Here is a 20,679-nt window from a genome sequence, read left to right on the forward strand (position 1 = left end):
AAAAAAATCAAATTCTAGTATGAATTCAACTGTCTTCTATGTGGAAGTCATTTTGCTAACAAAAGCTTAATAATTGGAGATATTAAAAGAACATTTATTGCCAGTTACAAAACTATTTTGCCTCAGGTAACCTAGAAGATGCATATGGTTGCATTTCCTTCAGTGAGGAAGATTCATAAGAAATGCTTGTCACAGTTATAATCTGTGAGCAAAGTTATAGGCAGTGCCGTCAAGGAGACATTTCTTTTCAAACTAAAGGCGTTATGACTTAATATATGGCTGCTCTTCAGGCTTCTGTAAAAAATGAGGATGGGTCACAGGGCTGAGAAGGTGAACATGAGGAATTCTTACCACAGCAACAGAAGAGGAAATGAAGGAGGGTTTAGATAAATACAGAAGTAACAGCATAATCCCAGGATTTGCAAAATGGTAGTTGAGGCTAACACTACATTGTTAATAATAAAAAATATCAATGGACTATTCATGAAAATATCCATACCCATGAAATATACAATCATGATCATGAAAAGTAAAATGGAGTATGGTAGTACCTATATTTGTAAGGTAGTCAGCTCTGACATAAAGTATTAGAATGAGAGCAAGTCAGGCACACCAACAAAAGATTTCTATCTGGAAAATAAGATGAAATTTGAAACATCAAACATATGTTGGCAGGAGCTATCCTGTCAATAGGGGCTGGCATCTAGGCCATCTTTTTTACCTGCTCCATAAAAACTGGTCTGCTCCAAGTTTGTCTCTTTCTACTTGTAGGCCTGTATGCAGTAGCCTATACAATGATTTCTCCATGTCAAAGATCCCAGAAAAGATCCTTAGGTCTGAAAGGGTGGGAAAATATTGAGGAAAGTTGTTTTGAGAACAACACAAATATCAATTTTATAGATTGCTAGAGGGGTATGGCTTGGGGGTAAGGGTGAAAAAGGTGATAGGATGAAGAAGTAAAAATTAGTAGCTACACAACTGTCACGGGGATTTAGAGTATAGCATATGACATATAGTTAATATTATTGCAATGGCAATGTGTAGTGCCAGATGGGTGCCGAGTAATTGGAGGGGACCACTTCATGGATTTTATAAATATCTAACTTTTTAAAATTTAAAATAAAAGAATAAAAAAATATATAGTTTAGCCTGGGTAAGGCAGATTCAGTTGCAATAAGCTTTAGTCCCCTACAACAGAGTTGGTTAAATTTTGAAATGTGGGTAGTCCTCCATTTAAGACAAATTAATTCCTTAATTATTTTCAACACTTTGGGATATCCAGTATTCATCAACTTTGTATTTCTCTAGGCTTCTTCGGTTTTAGTATTGGTCTTAACCTATTTCATTTTCTAACTATTTGTCTGGAAATCTTTTTGCATGAAAAGAAGTTTGTGAATTCTAGAATCTTGTAAAATTTAAAACTGGTCACCTGATGTGTTCAGAAATAAAACACAATGGTGACCTTAAGGTTAAGATGTACATACATATATTACATTTGCAAGAGTTTCATTATCTATAGTATCATTTGACCCCCTTTTCAAGTGTTAAAGAAGATGTTGTCATTGTCCCTTGATCAGAGAAGCAGAAACTGAGGCAAAGAAAAGTTAAATGACTTCTGAATGTCAGGCCTAGTCCGTGATGTCTCAGGGATTCAAATTCAGACCTTTCCTTGATGAACCTTGTTTCACTGCATCACAAGGAAATTTATAGCTCTTCTTTTTTTCTTTCTATGTAATTACAGAATCAATCCTGGAAATTTTAGAACTTTTAAAAATCAATTGACCTTGAAGAAAGTAGAAACAAACGTCTCTCTTCTGTTCTCAGTATTTGTACTCACCCCAGGCCAAACCACTTACATGTTTTAGAACATTTCAAGTACATGAATGCTTTTAATAACCTAGTGAGAATTTACAGAGGAAGCGTTTGCAGAAAGGCTAAGTGATTTGTTCAACCCATCAGAATGGATTTTAGAGCTGATGTAACAGAAAGTGGAAACAAATATAATAGAATCATCTTTAAAAAACACAGGAATAAACCCGCTCACAAAGAGTGTCTGTACGGCCTTTTTGTCAGCTTCAAGGACCAAAATGAACATTTCCTGAAGGCAGTACTTAGCATGGGAGCTGTGCATTAGCACTCCCTGGTCTGTTTTTTCAGGAACCATAGGGGATTCAAAAGCAGAGGAATAAAACAGCAACCAGTAGATTTCCATTCTAAGGAGATCCTGACAGACAGATGCGTTGTTGCATAAGAATACCACTCCATTCCATTAATATACTACTTTCCCATTTATAAACCATTTTTATATTAATGAATTAATGGGAAAGAAAGATAAAAGCCAAATGGCTACTGACCCCAGAGTTAAGACTAGTATAAATTGTTAGAAGAGAGAGAGTGGAAGCTGAGATGAGACGTAAAACATCAAGCAAGATGATTGTAAAATAAAAGCACTCAACCTGAATATAGAGGTAGAAAATGACATGTCTGGGTGAAGAGCCATGGCAGGAATAGCAAAGTATAATGGAGACAATACAGGAATGTTGTAGGCAGAGTTACTTTAATTAATCTTTTGCAAGCCCTGTATAATGAAAACTATTATAATTATAAGCATGAAAGTCTTATAAATATATTTAATATAAAGAGTACAATCTTTTTATCACATCTTTTGTAACCTGAAGCAGGCACCTCAAGGAATATAATCCATTTTCAGGAACTACCTGTTATAGAAAACTCAAGAGGAGGTCAATTTATTTCTTTCTGTCTTTGCTAAGTCTTTAAATTTTTTTCTCTTCAGCCATAGTTATCTTGTCTCCCTCTGCCTTCCTCCTTATCACCTTCTTCTCTTCTTCCTCCTTCTTTCTTTTCCTTTTCTTCCTCCTTCTTTCCCTCCCCCTTCACTCCCCTTTTCACTGTCTTCTCTTTCTCCTCTTCCTCCTTCAGAAAAGAAACTTCTACTAAGATGTCTGAGCCATCAGGGTCCTATTTCTCATGTTCTTACTAAAACAAGCAAATAATGATTCTTAGATACTTCAACATTTATATTTCTTAGAAAATATATGACCATATTTAATTATTTTCTGGAATTTATTTGTTTTAATCTTCATTATCTTTTTTCTTACTTTTTTTTTTTTTTTTTTTTGCTGTTGTTGACACAAATAAGACTATGCATTTACCCTGAAACTGTTTCATTAATTCATGTGATAATCACAAAGAAGAGTCAGGGTTTTAAGTAAAAGGAAGGAAGAAAAGTGGCAATGAAAGAGACTTGTGATTTGTATCACAAATTGCAAGCTGTGTTGCATCAACATTGTACAGTAGACTTACTAAATGTTATTATCCACAAATCACACATGAGGAAGCAAGGCTTTTAAAAAACGATCAGTGAAGTAGTGGCTGAACTTGGATTTTATGATTTCAGGGACAATGCCCACTACATTCCACTGTTACTTCAACTGCTGTGGGAACCCCTCCAGGTTTTAAAGATGCTCTAATTTTTTAAAATAATTTTATGGATAAAAAGAGATGCCAGCCAGAATTTTCAGGAGAAAGAAAAATTTCTACGATGTCACAGGTTTGCTGGAATGTAGTTCCTTCATCTGTAAAATGGTAGTATGGAAACCTTCTCAGGAAGTTATTTAAAAAATTAACTTCAAATTAACTTCTAAATTAGGCATACGAAGTACCTAATTCATACCTGCTATATGGTGGGTGTTCAGTAAGTGCTTGTTCTCATTCTTACTTGAGAATTATTTCTTAATGTGGTGAACCTTGCACTGCAGAAAGTTTGGTGGCTGTTCTCTGCACTAGGGTACAGTAAACATTATCTTTGCCCTTCCACAGAAAACAGCATGTTTATATTCTTTTTAGACTTAAAAGGAAAATTTGTAGTGTTTAATATAAACTTCAGTGGGAAACATTTTTTATAGGTAAATATATTTTCCTGGGGATAAAACAGCAAAAAGAATAAAGGCACAAATGATCTATACAGTTTGTAACATGCCTAACTTCACAAGGAGGCAAAGGACTACCTTGGAAAAAGTCTAACCAGATACTTCTAAAATGGCAATGCCATGATTTCTCTGTTTTCTCCATACTCGTGAGCCCGTACAAACATACATGTATACATGGGCACACAAACACATGCAGATTGTGCTTATTTTAATCATTTAGAAGGAATGACCAGTAATCTAGTGATGATAGAAGGCTAAAACTAGAAGGAAATAGAGATTTTCTAACTCAAAACTCTCCTTTAAGAGGTGAGAAAAATGAGGATGGATAATGTAATGATTTTCTGAAACGAATGGCAATGTCATCAAAACTGTCATCTGTTCATTTTCCTGAAGCAAGACACTGTGAAGTTTACTGTGGTATATCCAGAACTTATTAATCTTATAACAAAATTTGTACCCCCTTTGACCAACATCTCCTCATTTTCTCCACCCTTCAGCCCTGGCAACCACCATTTTGTAAGATTAAAAACACCAAGTTGTAAGATTGTTATTAAAATATCTCATTCATGAGATGTGCAAGACATTGCAAAATTTTTATTGCTTTTTCTATGAACCAGTTTATTCTAAAATTCATGAATATCCATATTACTTTAAGCTCATATCACCTGTAAGCATTTTAATTAACCCCAAAGTTGTGAAAAATGAGGCCCCAAAAGTTGTATTTTTAGAAGTTTTCAAATTGTCTATTTAATATTTGTTGGGTTCAAAAATGATATTTAAAAATAATAGCTTCCTTGATGTGTCTATAAAAATTACCATTGAAAATCTGCATTTGTTTTTGTGGTGGGATTGAAATAAAATACAAATCTGATATACTTTCAGATTCAAGAATGACTTTAAAAAGTTTACTTAGAGTTAAAGATGAAAAAACTGAGGCGAAAAGAAATTAAGTTACAAGAGTCAAAGCTAGTAAGTATCAAGCAGAGAATCAAACCCATGCCTTTGGTTATTTTATTTTTTTATATTTGTATGCATGGTTATTTAGATGTGTATTGTTTAATTTCCAAATGTTCGATTTAATTTCAGTGTGGTTAGAGAACAACCTCTGTCAGATTTCAAATTTTATCGAGCCTTATTTTATCTCTGGTAATACTCCTTTCCTTGAGGTCTGTTTGGTCTGATATTAACATAGCCAAACCTGACATAAAAATAAGTTACTGTATGGTATATAATTTTTCTTTTCTTTACTTTCACCCTATGTCTTTTTGTAGTCTACAGTTGACTCTTGTGATTTAATTTAGATTGATAATCACTGTCTTTGAAATGGAATGTTTAATCATTGTATATTTAATGTAATTATTAACATGGTTTGGTTTAACACTGCTATCTTGCTATTATCTTCTTGTGTCTCATACAGTATGTGTTTCTCCACTTACTTCTTTCCCACTTATTTTCAATTAATTAAATATTCTTTAGTACACAATTTTAAGTTCATTATTTGCTTTTTTAGCTGTGCTTTTCATATTTTTAATGGTTATTCTAAGGAGTATAACATGCATCCTTAATTTAACACAGGCTACTTAGAGTTAATATTGTACTCTCTGACACGTAAAAATCTTAGTAATAAAATTCCATTTGCACTCCCTCTCACGGGCCTTTGTGGTATTGTAGTCAAATATTTCACATTGAAATATGTAATCTTACTTATTATTTTTACTTTAGATTTTATGAAAAAATGTTTTCTTTAAATAGTCACTCATCTTTAAATAAATGTTGAGAAGAAAAAGTATTTCATATTAACTTGCTTATTTATCTTTTCTGGTACTATCCATTCCTTTTTATAGATCCAAAGTTCAGTCTATTGTGATTTACTTTAGCTTGAAATATCTTCTTTATTATTTCTCATAGTGTACATCTGCTAAAGATTAATTTTAAAATGTTTATTTATATAAAGGTATATTTATTTATCATTTTTGCTGAGTATATATTTTTGCTGAATATATAATTCTGGTTCGACATTTATTTTAGTTTCATCGACAAAGGTTCTCGTTCTGTGGTATTTTGGCCTCCATTATTTCTGATTAAAATTCATCAATTACTTGTATCATTGTTCCCTTGTATGAAATATGTTGTTTTCCTTTGACTGCCTTTAATATTTTTCTCTCCATCTTAGGTTTTCAAGAGTTTCATTATGATGTTCCTACATGGGGTTCTCTTTATACTTACCCTAGTTGAAGCTAACTAGATTTTCCTTTTTTTTTTTTTTTAAACCAAACTTGGGAAATTTCTAGTAACTACTTTTATGTCTCATTCTCTTTTTTCTTTCCCTATGAGACTTCAATTACATGTATGCTAGATTGATGGTTGCAGTCCCTGAGGACAGGTTATTAAAGCATTGGTTAATTTTTTTTAAATCTCTTTTTTCAATTCATTCTTCAGATTGATTAATTTCTGCTGATTTTTCTCCAGGTTCACTAACACTTTCATTTGCATTCTCCAATCTGATATTAAAGTCAATCAGTACATTTTTAAATTTCAGATATTTTATTAATCTACGAGAAATCCTCATTAGATCTTTTCTATAGTTTTGTTTGTTTGTTTGTGTATTGGTTAGATTCTCATCATCTCTTCACTTATTAGGACTATCTTTACCTCACAGTCCCTGAGGCTGTTTTTCACAGCTTTTTTATTACAAAATCTGGGTATTCTTGGGGGCTGTTTCTATGGACTTTTTATATTCTTAAGTACCAATCTCAATTTACAAATTCTTTGCATATGTAGTAATTTTTGATTTTATGCTGGACATTTTAGATGAAACTTTGTAGGAAATTGGATTATGACATTGTTTCTGCAAACTCGAAATTTTTTCCTATCAGGCAGTTAAATGATGAATATTCTTATTCTTGTCATGTTTTTAATCTATGCTAGGGAAGGCCTATTTAGGCTTTGAGCTTAATCCTAAAGTGCGGTCTTTTCTGAAGACGTGGTCCTTATCCTTAAACCATGACTTTTCTGAGGTCTCTACTGAATGCCTCAGGTACTCACTGAGGTCTCTTATCGCTGGTACTCTAGCACCTTCTATTACTGTTGGTCTTCTAGTATTTCTGTTTAGCATTTAGTCTCATAGCAGAGAATCTCTGCTACATAGAGTCTCACTCCACACATTGGCCAAGAATCTGCAGTAAATCCTCATGCAAACTTCTATCCTCAACTTCTGCACACAGCTATCTCTTCTTTGTCCACCTGCCCTATAAATTACAGTATTTTTTTTTTTTTTGCATCCTAGTATTCTAATCTCTGCATCCTTAGCTCAGAGAGATTGTAGTTTAACTTGATCTCCATCTCTCTAAATTAAGGTGGGAAAATAACCCCAACCAAGAGCTGAGAAAATCATGGGGCTCACAATGTATATTTCCCTATTCTCAAAGATCAAAGTCAATTCTGCTGTGTCCATTGTCTAGTGCCTTAAAATGGTAGCCTTATATAGTTTGTCCAGTTTTTATAGTTGTTTACAGCAGGTAGGCAAGTCCAATACCAGTAACTCTTTCATGGCTGGAATAAAAAAACCCATGGGTTTATATTTAATTTTTGTAAAACCTTGTGAGATAGTATTTGTGAAGTAGGTACTATTATTACAATCAATTTTGTGGAGAAGTAAACTCAAGGTAACTAATGAATAGAAGAGTCAGAATTAGGACCTTGGTAGTCAGATTCCAGACTCTGTGCTTTGATTCAATATATTATGCTGCCTCTGTAATATGAAATTATGTTTATTTCCTTTATAGCATTTATCACACTCTCTCTTTTTATATATTTATTAATATTTACTTGTTTCTTAACCTTGCTTCTTCTTCTACTGTGTATAAATATATATATCCTTTCCACTGCCTAGCACAGGCTTTTGGTAGGCATTTGATAAATATTTGTTGAATGATTAAAAAAAAATGTAAATGCCACCATTATAAAATAATGTTCAAAATTGAATCTTTTCTACATATTTTGTATTTTACACTTCATTTTGGCTGGCATCTGTGGCATCAAAATTCTGCAAGAAAAACACAAAAATCTAAAGGTGAGAAATACAGGAAAAAGTGACATGTATCACTAGAATCTTTATAATTATATACCTCAAAATATAATTATATGATGAAAAAAGAGTTATAACATAATTTCTAATCTTGAAAAGATAGCAATAATAAGGAATCAGTTTTAGAATGTTCAAAACACCTACTGACATGCATCAAAACACAAAACAATGACATGCATCTGATGAAGTGAGCACAGAGTTGATGTCTTTGGTGAATCTAGGCTTTACTTTTGGTCAAAGTAAAAGAAAAAAATGATATCCATGTTTGACACTTGGGATGTGTTATTAGAAAAAAATTTTTGGTTGATAATTGTCTCTAGAGCGTTTGCATCAGTTTTTCATATTTTAAATGGCAATACTCAGCTGATTATTTTCAAAATATATCTTTGTTGAACTTAAAACTATAAAGTTACAGTTCTCATACTCTTCTTCTACATGACAAAACAGTATGCATTTATTTTTATCAGAAACAAAACTATATGATAGTTTTAAGCTAATTTTTGTGTTAACAAATCTCCTAAAGATATGCAGTAAGCTTCACATTTACATAAAATTAAAGAAAAGATGCTTCAGCAAATGCAAATAAATGCAAAAAGGAATATTTTAATCTTGATTCGTGATTACTACCAACCATCACAACGTGAAAATACAAAAGCAAAATTTTGCATTCAGAGTACAACTAATGGTTGTAAGATATTTATAGACTGAATATCCTGATTAATTAATTAATTAAGAAATATATTTATTGATTATATTTCAGGATCTGCTTTTAAATCTGAGATCTTTAAAAACATTTTAATATTAGAATCATATGCATTGACTTCTGCAGTTCTGCAATATGACAATCCTAGAAAAATGATTTATTTCACTTGGGGCATTATTAATTATATGAATTGACTGTTTAACCTCTATTGATTTGCATTTCTTACTTAATGTTCATTTTAGGAACAGAAGCAAAAATTATTTTACAATAGAAAGAAAGGATACAAAAGTTAATTCTAGCATAATAGGAAAGATTATTTTACTATTCACCATTATATATCCTCCCCCCAGTAATTTTCAAGGTCTTGAAAGAACATTCTCAGTTTTAAAACAAAAGTTTTAAGTCTAAATACTGACTTAATGAAGGTAACGCTTCATCCTCAAGAATTGTAATATTTAGTTGTTTCTTATATTTAGATTTTAGTGGAATTTTTGATCCATGTTCATTATGCATTTTTATAAAAGTGAATAGAACTTCGACCTGATTATACCAACTGGAAACTTTTATTATTATAAGCGTTTTGAAAATTCATCAAATCATTCTAATATCCAGGAGATATTTTCCTTAAAGTGTAGGCTATGTTGGTGGCCCTTCTTATGTGTAGTGAAAGACATGGAGAAGGTGATACATAATTACCTTCAGAATTTCAATTTATTATTGTATACATATGCCTAGACATTTTGGGGGTTAGTCCTGATTTAAAATATATTCCCAATGTGCTCACAGGTCAACCAAGTGGCCCAGAAATCCCAATATTTTGACATACTGAAATACATGTTACATTTCCAATACTGGTTCTTTCAAATGGAAATAGAATATAATTCTTGGACAGGCCACACATCTTGATATTGGATTTGGAAACTATAGTTGCATAAAATGTTCCCAGAAAATACAGAGAGCTGAATTTTCTTTTGGTGTCAGAGAGAATCTGCTTTAGGTTCTGTCATTTATTTAAGCAGTAGAATTTCTTTCAAGCAGGTTATTTTGTGAATTTCAAAGTTATTTTGTTGTCTGTTGGTCCTTGATGTCAAGCTTAAGCTAAAGGTCTCCTTAGAGCTGTGAAGAATCTTGGGTAGGACTTTTACATTCTTGTGAATGTGAAGTTGTAAGTGACTTTCACCATGTTGGCAGATCTGTTTACATAATAGGTCTTAGTATAACTGATAGTTATGTTCCCCAGTGGTTATTTAACAAGGCTAGAGTTTTGCTTTCATGTTTGTATACTTTTGCTATTTGTGTCCAAAACAAGTATAGAATGTTTAAGACAAATGTTCTAAGTAAATTGCTCTAAGGCGGGAGGGATAGAGGCATCATAATTCTAATGAAAGAGTTATTTGAAAAGCATAACATAATCACTTTATCTTTACTGTAGATTAAACTGATTATTACCCATGAGAAGAGCAAGGCTTTTAAGAAACAGACCATAAGAGAGGAATATTTTAATGGAAAAAAAAGATAGGCCTGAGTAACTCTGGGAATTCTCTGAAGTCACCAGATAATGTAACGATACAGAGTTCTGAAGAGGAATAAAAATAGGAAAAATAAATCTTTAAGGACATAGATAAAAAGTGTTTCATACCTGTGGACAGCTCTCACACCCTGCATGGCATTCTTTAAATCAGCTATGCTATTACTAAATAAGCCATACACTTTTAAGTCTTTGCTCATGTTTCACAGTCAGAATTCCCTTCCACCATTTTCCATATTTTGTGCAATTTCGGAAATCCTCTCATCCTTTAATATCACCTCCTTTACTTGCCTTTTCTCCCTTCTCTTTCCTGCAGTAATTTGCTACTACAGTTATCTGGGTTTTTATTTTGCCCTGAATTATGAAATAGTTGTTTATATCTATTTCTCTCATCAGGTGTCCTTTGTGTTTTTTGTTGTTTTGTCTTTAAATTTAAATGGAAAAGAAATTGATAATATAAGTTTACATAATACCTTCTGTTTGCACAGATAGTACTTACTTGTTGTTATTGTTATTTCATTTTACCTGTGTGCATGATTTAAGGCAAGATCGGGTTTCCTCATCCGTAGATAGCATGTAACAAGCTTTGTCTCAATAAAACTTGCCACGCTTGCTATATCTTCCGCAGATGCTTCAAATGGTTTCCCCAGAGCTGCCCCTTTGCTGCAAAGCTTAAAAAAATACAGTACTATAAATTTCCTAATAAACTTAGGATATAACTGATTTTTTAAATAAGCAAAACATATATATGTACACATACTTTTTGCAAACTGCAAGTAAAATATTAATATTTTGATTGTAAATTAAATAAATTGTTCCTGTTCACTATTATGTGACTATAATATAAAATAAGTAACACATTTTACTGTAAAATGCTTCCTGTAAAATATTTTTAAAGTATGATATATCTTAAAGGAATGCCATTTGCTGAGAATGTCTGTTTTAAAAATAAAGCACACAATAAGCAAAGATGTTAACAGAAAACCAGGTATAAATCATCTTAAATACCAGTGCTTTTATGAAAACCCAGCTGAGCAATGATCTAGCACACTATCAAGTTTGATTTAATATAATAAGGGGTATCGGAAGTAAACTCCTAGGAGCCATTAACATCATCAGTGATTAATTTGAGTCTGAATCATATTCTCTAGGATGTTATTGAAAGAAAAGAAGTAAAAATTTATTAGAATTTATTGGCAGAGACCACAGTATCTAAAAAACATGGCAGGAATGTGGAATTCTTAATAAAAATTCCAGGAAGTCAATGGTTTCTGGGCACTATGGATAAACTATAGAAGAAGAAAATAATTATTTTGGAGAACCCTAAACATTAAGAAGTATCAGTATTATGACAAAGGTAGATCAGTACTTTTTTCCCCACAGAATTTCCTACCATTCCTTAGAATCAAGTCTGAGGGGGAAGGAGAAGCTCCACCTTCTGTTTAGTGATTTTATTTAGGATATCTGCATCTTTGCTCTTTTTTATTTCCATCTGTGCGTATACTGGGGGAAATTTTCTCACCAGGGATTATAATATCTGGAGTTAATATTTATTTGTATATATGTTAATATAAAATTTCTTGCATCCTAAATCTTGTTTGTTTAAATGGTATAGTTTAAATTTTCTTTTATAGATTAAGGCAAGATTGCTTTGCCATTTACATTAACATTATTGTCAATTATTTTTTTAAAGTGTAATTTGGCTGAGAATGGCTATATTTTGTTCTAAAATGTATTTCTATTACTTTTATCTTTATAAAACTGAAGAGAATTTAGAATCTAGATGTTTAACATCCCTAGTTATCTGATTCTATTTTCTTTTGCTGAATCCTGTCATTTCTGAGAATTCATATTATTTTTTAAACACTTTTCAAATTTGATGGGTTAAAATGTTATTTCATCCATTCGATCAATAAATATTTATTGAGTGTTTACTACTAATTACCAGATAAAAATTACTGCCTTTACATTTTAATTTGCATTAAATAGGTCTTTTTCATAAATTTTGGCTGTTTTGCTCTGTGTACATTCCTTTTTTCTATTCCCTGTCTATTTCCATTGACATATTAATCCTTTTATTATTACTTATAAGAGCTCTTTAGCTATATAAGCTATTTTTCCTCTTCCTGTAACAACTACATATAGTTAATCAAATGTAAGGGTTTTTCTCCTCCAAATTATCCTTTAGAAAAGGTTCAACTTTTATTCATATTCTTATAAGTACTTTCAAAGTGCATATTGTAAAACACTTTTCTCAATTATTTAAAAAAAGCAAAGACTATTTGTGAAAGATGCAACAGAAAAGACCTCAGTCACTGCTAACTTTGGATGCTTCATAAAGATTATGTGAAAAAATTAGTAATAAAAGAGAAAAATGTTAACACTAATTTAATAACTATTCCTGAAGTCTGACTTTACACGTGTCAATCTGGTCATAAAAATACCTTAAAATATAATTTAAGAAAGTATTGTAGTTTGATCATGGCAGCTTGAGACGGCATCTCCCCTTTTATACCAATCTGATCCCACAGGACCCAGAACTACCTAAACAGAAAGTTAAACAGAAAATGAAAGAAAAAGATTTTTAGATGGCATAGCTCTTTATAAAGCTCAAGTCAATAGGAAAAAATGACTAAAAATTGTGTAGTTTTGTTTGTTAGTATATCATAGTATTAAAATTCTAGACCTTTGTTAATTTTATCTTCTAAATGAACTCAGCATTCTTTTCAAGTCTTAAACTCCCAAACCTCCTGGATTTATCACATAAAATTTTATAGGAAACAAAAAGAAACAAACAAGCACATTGTATGTATTCTTTGCCCCTTCCTGTCTGTAGCTTCCATGAGGACATTCAGATCCTACACAGCAAGAGGAAGCGGACCTTTGGATTTAATAATTTTAAAGACTTTATCTATGAACATGTAGACAAAGTGAGGAATAAATGCATATCTTCTAATGTCTGTAACATTCCCTACTTCTACAGGATTCAAGGCCAGAAAAGAAATAAAAATAATCATTCTTAACATACTAAAGAGAATACTTCATGAAACCAAATTATAAGAGAGTAGTGAAAGACAAAGATAATTTTTCAATTCATATAAAAATGGAAAAGAGGTAACCTGCTGGGTAGGCTTAAGTATATTTGTGGTGATCTTGGTTTATTAATCAAGTATTGTAGATAGAGAACTTTCTTGATTTTATCAAAAATAGCTTTATTTGTTCTTGTACATCTTTGAAACAGGCTTTGCAATAAGGCAAACATTTATAAAATATATTGCATTTAAAGGTAGATTTACAGGTAAATGTAGAAAATCTTTACAGATGTTTTACTGAACTTTTAAATTTCTATGCAGGCATTTATAAAGACAGAAAAGTTAATTCTCCAGCATATGAAGGATTTAATGTGATATGAATTTGTTTGAATGCAAGAAGAGTGACTTTGTTCAAGTCATATTTGTCTAAAATGTGCAGTAAGTCTTTGATGAAATAAGTCATGGAGTTAACAGAATAGAAACTTTCAAGCTCCCCGATTAGTATAACAGTGAGAAGACTCTGAATTAAGAAAAAATAATATTATGTGTTAAATTTTTATTTCAAAATGAAGCTTAAAATATTTTTGAATGAGGCATGGACAAATTATAATATTTAAGGGAAAATGCAGTGAAAATTCTTATGGGTGTAGTTGTTTCCATGAGAAGATATTAAGTGAGATTTCAATAGTGTATTAAATCACAAGCTCAAATTTTAACAAGAAAATACATATTTTGTAAATATATTTGACAATTTCCTGAAAACAAGATAATACTTTATAAAATACTTTTTCTAAGGTATCTCAAAGTTCTTTTAAGAAATAAATATCAAATCTATTTTCAGAAATTGTGGCACATAATCTTAAGTTTATTTAAAAACACAGATAAAAATAACATGTACCTCTCTAATAGCAGAAATAGCCAATATGAATTATGTTCTGGATACCTTCCCTTTCTTAAAAATGCAACCAAACATTTTTTGATGATTAGGATCATTATTAGCAAGATTGTTAAACTACTGTATGGTGAGTGAGTACCCACTATATTTCTTGAACATAATTTTGAGTGATCCCTTAAGATCTAAGAGAGAACAATGTGCCATTATTTGAGTTATCAGATGTCAACAAATACGGATCTATATCCTCCCTCCGATCAGTAACTTTGAAGGTTTTTATACTGTTTTTTGAAAATTACAAAAAAAATCTAAAGATTGAGACTAAGTCTCCCATAACGCTATCACCATGTATATTGCCATTAATTTTTGCCATGTTTTTCTATATTTTTCATGTTTTTATATCATAGTAAATTGTATATTGTATGTAATTTTTGCATTTCTTTTTATATGCTGTACTTCTTTTTATATGTCTTAAAATAAAAACTAAAATGTGAGGGGGGAGATGGGCTAAAAGGGGTCAAATATGTGGTGACAGAAAGAAAAATTTAACTGTGGGCTGTGAACACACAATGCAATATGTATATGCCTTACTGTTGAATTGTATACCTGAAATTTATTGGATTTTGTTAATCAAGGTCACAATAAGACTTGTAATTAGAGAAAGAAAAAAACCCCAGCCCATCTAGATCACTCTATAATGACACCCAGTCGAAAAGCACCCCCTCACACACAGAACTTCCAATTAATTTCTTATTGCTCTTTTCTTAGGTATGAGCAGACAGTGAAGACACCAGACTTCTGAAGAACATTTTTTGCCTTCTTTTGTTTTAATCAAATTGAATGTTAATCTGAATAAAATAAAGTGCACCTAAATAAAAAAACTAAAATGTATTAAAATATACTCATGTTACAATTATAGCTGAGTATTTAATATCCTTCTCTCAGCAAATGATAGAATTACTAGAAGGAAAATCAGCAAAAATATGGAAGATATGAATACAATCAACCAACAGAGTGTATTTGATGTATGTGTGTCTGTATAAAACACTCCACCCAATAACAGAATACATATTTTTCTCAAGTACCGCTGGAAAAGTTACTGATATAAACCATATTCTGAACCATAAATAAACCTCAAAAAACTGAAAAATAACTGAAATCATTGTGTATATTTTCTTATAATAATGGAATCAAACTCAACAGTAATAAAAACCTCGAAACATTCTATTTTGAAAATGAACAAAAGACATGGATAGATATTTCACCGAAAAGGACATGCAGATGGAAAATAAGCACATAAAAAGATGTTCAACATGTTTATTGTTAGACACCATTAGTCATTAGAGAAATGCAAATTGAACTATGAGATATCATTACATACTTATCAGAATGGATAAAATGAAAAATAGCGATAACATCAAAAGCTGAGAATGGTAAGGAATTGGATCAATCACACATTGCTCACAGAAATGTAAAATGGTAGAGCTACTGGAGAAAACTGGCGGTTTCTTAAAAAATTAAACATGCCACTGATGGTGGGACTGCAAATTGGTACAGCCACTATGGAAAACAGTATGGAGGTTCCCCAAAAAACTGAGAATTGATTTACCATATGATCCAGCAATCCCTCTACTGGATATTTACCCCAAAGACTTAAAAAAATCATATCCATAAAGATATTTGCTCACCAATGTTCATAGCAGCATTATTCACAGTGGCCAGGATAGATGACTGGCTAAAGAAGCTGTGGTACATATAAACAATGGACTATTACTCAGCCATAGAAGAGATGAAATACAGCCATTTGTGACAACATGGATGGAACTTGAGATAATCATGCTAAGCGAAATAAGCCAGACATAAAAAGTTGAAAATCACATGATATCACTTATATATGGGATATAAACCTAAAAGCAACAAAGGAACAGGACAAACAGAGACTCATAAACATGGACTATAGACCAGTGGTTACCACAGGGTAGGGGGTGGGGGAGGAGATGGGGTAGATGAGGTAAAAGGGGTCAAATATAGTTAGGGAGGGAGATGGTGAAGTGGGTAAAGGGGATCAAATATATGGTAGCTGAAGGAAACTGGACTTTGGGTAGTAAATACACAATAGAATATACAGCTGTTAAATTATAATGCACACCTGAAAATTATATAATTGTATTAACCAATGTTACCCTAATAAACTTAATTAAACACACACACACACACACACAAACACAAAACTAAACATGCAACTACTATACAACTTAACAATTGTACTCCTGGGCACTTATTCCAGAGAAGTGGAGACTTACGGTCATACACAAATCCCTATGTGCATATTTATAGCAACTTAGTGCATAATAGCCCCAAACTGGAAGCAATCCAGATGTCCTTCAATGGGTGAATGATTAAACTGTGATAAATTCATACTATGGAATACCACTCAGCAATAAAGAGGAACAAATGAGTAATACATGTAACAACTTAAAAGAATCTTTAGGAATTATGCGGAGTGAAAAAGCCAATCCAAAAAGATTACATACTTTATGATTATATGACAAATTACAGAAATAGAGAGAACCAATTAGTGGTCGTGAGGGGTTAGGGATGTGATGACTGTTGTGGTTACAAAAGGACATCAGGAAGGATACAGTACGGTTCTGTACTGTATCATAACTTTGGTGGGTGGATATACAAATCTCCACATCATAAAATTCAACAGGATTAAATATACACACAGTGCAAATAAATCTGGAGAAATGTTAAGATCAGTGGATTGTATCAATGTTAGTATTCTGGTGGTGATACCGTGCTATAGTTTTACAAGATCTTATCATTGGGAGAAATTGCATAAAGAGTACATGGGATCTCCCTGCATTATTTCTTACAACTACATATGAATCTACAGTTGTCTCAATAAAGTTTAATGAAAAATGATCACACTAAGATTTAGATAGCTTTCCTTTTATTCCTCTCCCTTTTTTAAAAGCACAATTATAATCACCTTTAACTGAAGTTTTAGATGAGAAGATAAATCCTATCAAAGGGAAAATGTTTGTCATAGGTTTTTCTTGTCAAATTATAAACTTATTTCTATAATGGGAGCTAAGAACTCATAATGAGGCTTGCTTCGAAGTTTTATTGAGAAGCCATTGTCAAAGGACACATCAGTCCCTTCACATTCTCATTATGTGGTCTCTCGTTTGAGCACATTTGCCATAAGATGAGGGTTGTGATTAGTGATATGCACAGAAGAAAATTGTTAAGTCTTTTTGTATAATGACTTCTGTATAATTTATTTTTTTCTTAATCATCTTTCAGTTTGCTACCACCCACTTCCAAGTAATTTTTTCAGGAGAGGTTCTTTTCAGAGCTTATGCATATTTGAGAATGTATTTTTGCTGACCTTATACATGTAAATGAACATGGCTGAGTATACATTTTTTGAGAAGACAGTTTCTCTGTAAATATGTAGTTCTCCATTTATACTCTTTTATTTAGCATGTAGAAACATAATACTTTTTGATGAAATCATACATAATTTAAAAGAACTTCCTTTGTCGAAATTTACTTCTTTTCTCCAACGTAGTATTTTTCCTATCTTCTTGTAATTTAAGTTATTACCATGAATCCCAATGTGTTCTATATGCATCAATTTTGCCTGGAAAGAGGTTAAGATTTTTGTTTCTCTTGTGTTTCTATACTCAGATTTTTTCTTTTCTTTTTTTTTTTTTAAGCTTAAAAGTTTTCTCCAGTTACACATTAGATTACTGGTCTCATTCCAATTGCCATGTTTTCTTTCTTAAGAAAGTAATTCTTAAGTTGCATATTCTATCTCTATTCTTTAGGTTTTCTGACTTGATTTTTTTTTTTTTACCTCTACATTCTCAAGATCATCTGCTGCATCATTGACTTTATTTTCCCCATTAGTTACTCTATTTTTTATAAAACACAATACTAATGTTACTAAATGCATTCGAATAGTTAAATACGTTACAAATAATGTTTTAAGTGTTCTATATCTGTTACCTCATTTAATTAATCAAAATATGAAGAACTATTTTTATACCCATTGTCTTAGTTCAGAACTGCTATAACAAAGTACCATAGACTGGATGGCTTAAAATGCAAACTTTATTTCTCACAGTTCTAAGAAGCTAAGAAGTGCAAGATCAGGGTGCCAATATAGTCAAATTCTGAGGGCCTTCTTTCAGGTTGCTGACTGCCAACTTCTCATTGTAACCTCATATGGCAGAAAGAGTGAGAGAGCTCACTGGTGTTCCTCGTTAAGGGCACCAATTCCATTCATGAGGACTCCATCCTCGTGACCTAATCACCTCCCAAAAGCCCACATCCAAATACCATTGCATTGGGGATTAGGCTTCAACATTTGAATTTTGAGGGGATACAAACATTTAGTCCATAGCACTCTTTTTACAGAGGAAACTGGAGTTCAGAGAATTTAGGTAGTCTTCTCAGATGACAGAATTAGCAATTGGGGTTTATACCTAGATGTCTGGTCCTAAAGTCTTCCTTTAATCACTACATCAGTGCTACACAGTGTCATTTAGCGAACTACTGATCCATGATGAGATAAGCACAAAAATAGAGAGTAAGCATTTAGAAACTTTTAAGAATTCAATAGAGAAATATTATGTCTGTTGAAGCTCAGGATAAAAATTAACTTTTGTAATTTTGTCTTATTTTTACTTTATTTTTCTCCAATAATTCTTTTCTACTATATTTAATAAAGTATCAGTCCACAACAGATTGGGACAAAAACAAAACAAGTTCTTCACCACCGGTAGTGAAAAGAACTCTACTCAACTGTTAGAAATTTAGGTAATTAAGAAATCATAAGAAAGAAAAAATATTCACAACTCTATTATTAAAAAATGACCACTGTTGGATTTTGGTGTGAATATGTCTACCTATCCATAGCTAGCTAGTTATCATCTATCTCTTTTTCCTTCCATTTACAAAAATTATATTATTCATTATCCATGTTATTAAGTAAACTGATTATTTATTTCTTTGAATATATTATAGACATTTTCATGTTAAATATAGATGTATACTATTTTTAAATAACTGAATAATTTTACTAGATCCGCATTTAATGTTTTTCCTGGTGAGAAATTTCTCTAGCGACATTGAAAGTTCTCAATGCCATAAATAATGTACATAGAACAGCCTTATATATACTTCCTTGCCCACACATTTGATCATTTCCAAATCATTATATTCTATCCGCTGTAATGTATTCTTACATTTAGATTTGCTAAGTAAGGAGTACATAATTCAAAAAAATTATTTTAGAATATACATCATTTAAGTGCTCTCCAGAAAAGTTTAACAGTTTTACCAACATATTATTTAAGTTCTTGTTTCTCTATACTTTCATCCATACTAGGTACTAGCAATGTTTAATTAATTTATTTATTAATCAGATGGGCTCTACCTCACATGTTTATTGGCCATATGTATGTATATGTTTGTTTGTGAATTTTGATCATTTCTAAACTAGGCTTTTTAATTTTTATTGATTTATTTTCATTTAGTAAATACATAATTGAATTTTTCCCAAATATGTAATTTATTTTCAGTTATGAATGAAGCCAAATATATACCACATTTTGGTATCAGGCTTATGCTAGCTTTATAAAACAAATTGGAAAGATTCCCATCTTTTTCAATGATTTGGAACATTTTGAAATAGTTGAAAAAAATTTGAGTCTAGTTTATTTCACCTTTTTTTTTTTTTTTGATTGTTGTTCCGTTTGGTTTTCAGTGTTTCCTACAGATATGTTAATTTATATTTTCCTAGAAAATTATCAGTTTCACTCATATTTTTAAGTTTTGTCATTACAGTGGAGAACATTATATTCTTAGAAAATTTTAATTTTCTGTGTACTAGTGGTATCAGTCCCTTTCTCACTCTCAGTACCATGTAGTTTTTTTTATTGTTTATTTCTTAACTAGAATTTCCAGTTTGATTATTTTGCTTTTCTCTATAAACAGCAAACTCTTAGATGGCCTTATTAATTCTCCCATTATGCTTTCTAATTCACTAATTTTTTGTTTTTAATTGTGGCCTTGTTATTTTTTTGTCTCTTGCTTTCCTTAGGTTTTTTTTTCTCTTGTTACTAATATCTTCAGTTGAGTACTTAGCTCATTTGTTTTAGTTTTCTTATATATGTTTGTTGTATGCATATATAACAAACATATATGTTCTATGATTTACTCAGAAAAAAATTCATAGCTTTTATTTCAATCTCTTTTGCCAAAAGCTATTTAAGAAAGTATGGACTTGCTATTTTTCTTTAAAACTTTATCACCTGCTTTCCTTAGTTACTCGTGAGACTATTTTTAGCATATTCGTTAGTCATGTATATTTCATCAGTTACAGACTTTTTTTTTTAGCTCAGATCTTTTAACATTTGTCTTCTATTTCTTACTATTTTACTTGTTAATTTCTGTGAGCTAAGTCATGGAA

General features: G+C 31.4%; 1 protein-coding gene across 2 annotated transcripts in view; it reads right to left on the bottom strand.

The window, feature by feature from the left end:
* Positions 1-20,679, bottom strand: part of SPATA16 (spermatogenesis associated 16) — a 209,373-nt gene that overhangs the window by 131,563 nt on the left and 57,131 nt on the right. For both annotated transcript variants that reach the window (XM_036219324.1, XM_016161394.2), the window contains one exon: positions 10,794-10,939. In XM_036219324.1, the coding sequence (XP_036075217.1) occupies positions 10,794-10,939 (146 nt within the window). The remainder of the gene's footprint in view (positions 1-10,793; positions 10,940-20,679) is intronic.

This window comes from Rousettus aegyptiacus, unplaced genomic scaffold (genome assembly GCF_014176215.1).
Source record: "Rousettus aegyptiacus isolate mRouAeg1 unplaced genomic scaffold, mRouAeg1.p scaffold_m13_p_4, whole genome shotgun sequence".
NCBI classification, from domain to species: domain Eukaryota; kingdom Metazoa; phylum Chordata; class Mammalia; order Chiroptera; family Pteropodidae; genus Rousettus; species Rousettus aegyptiacus.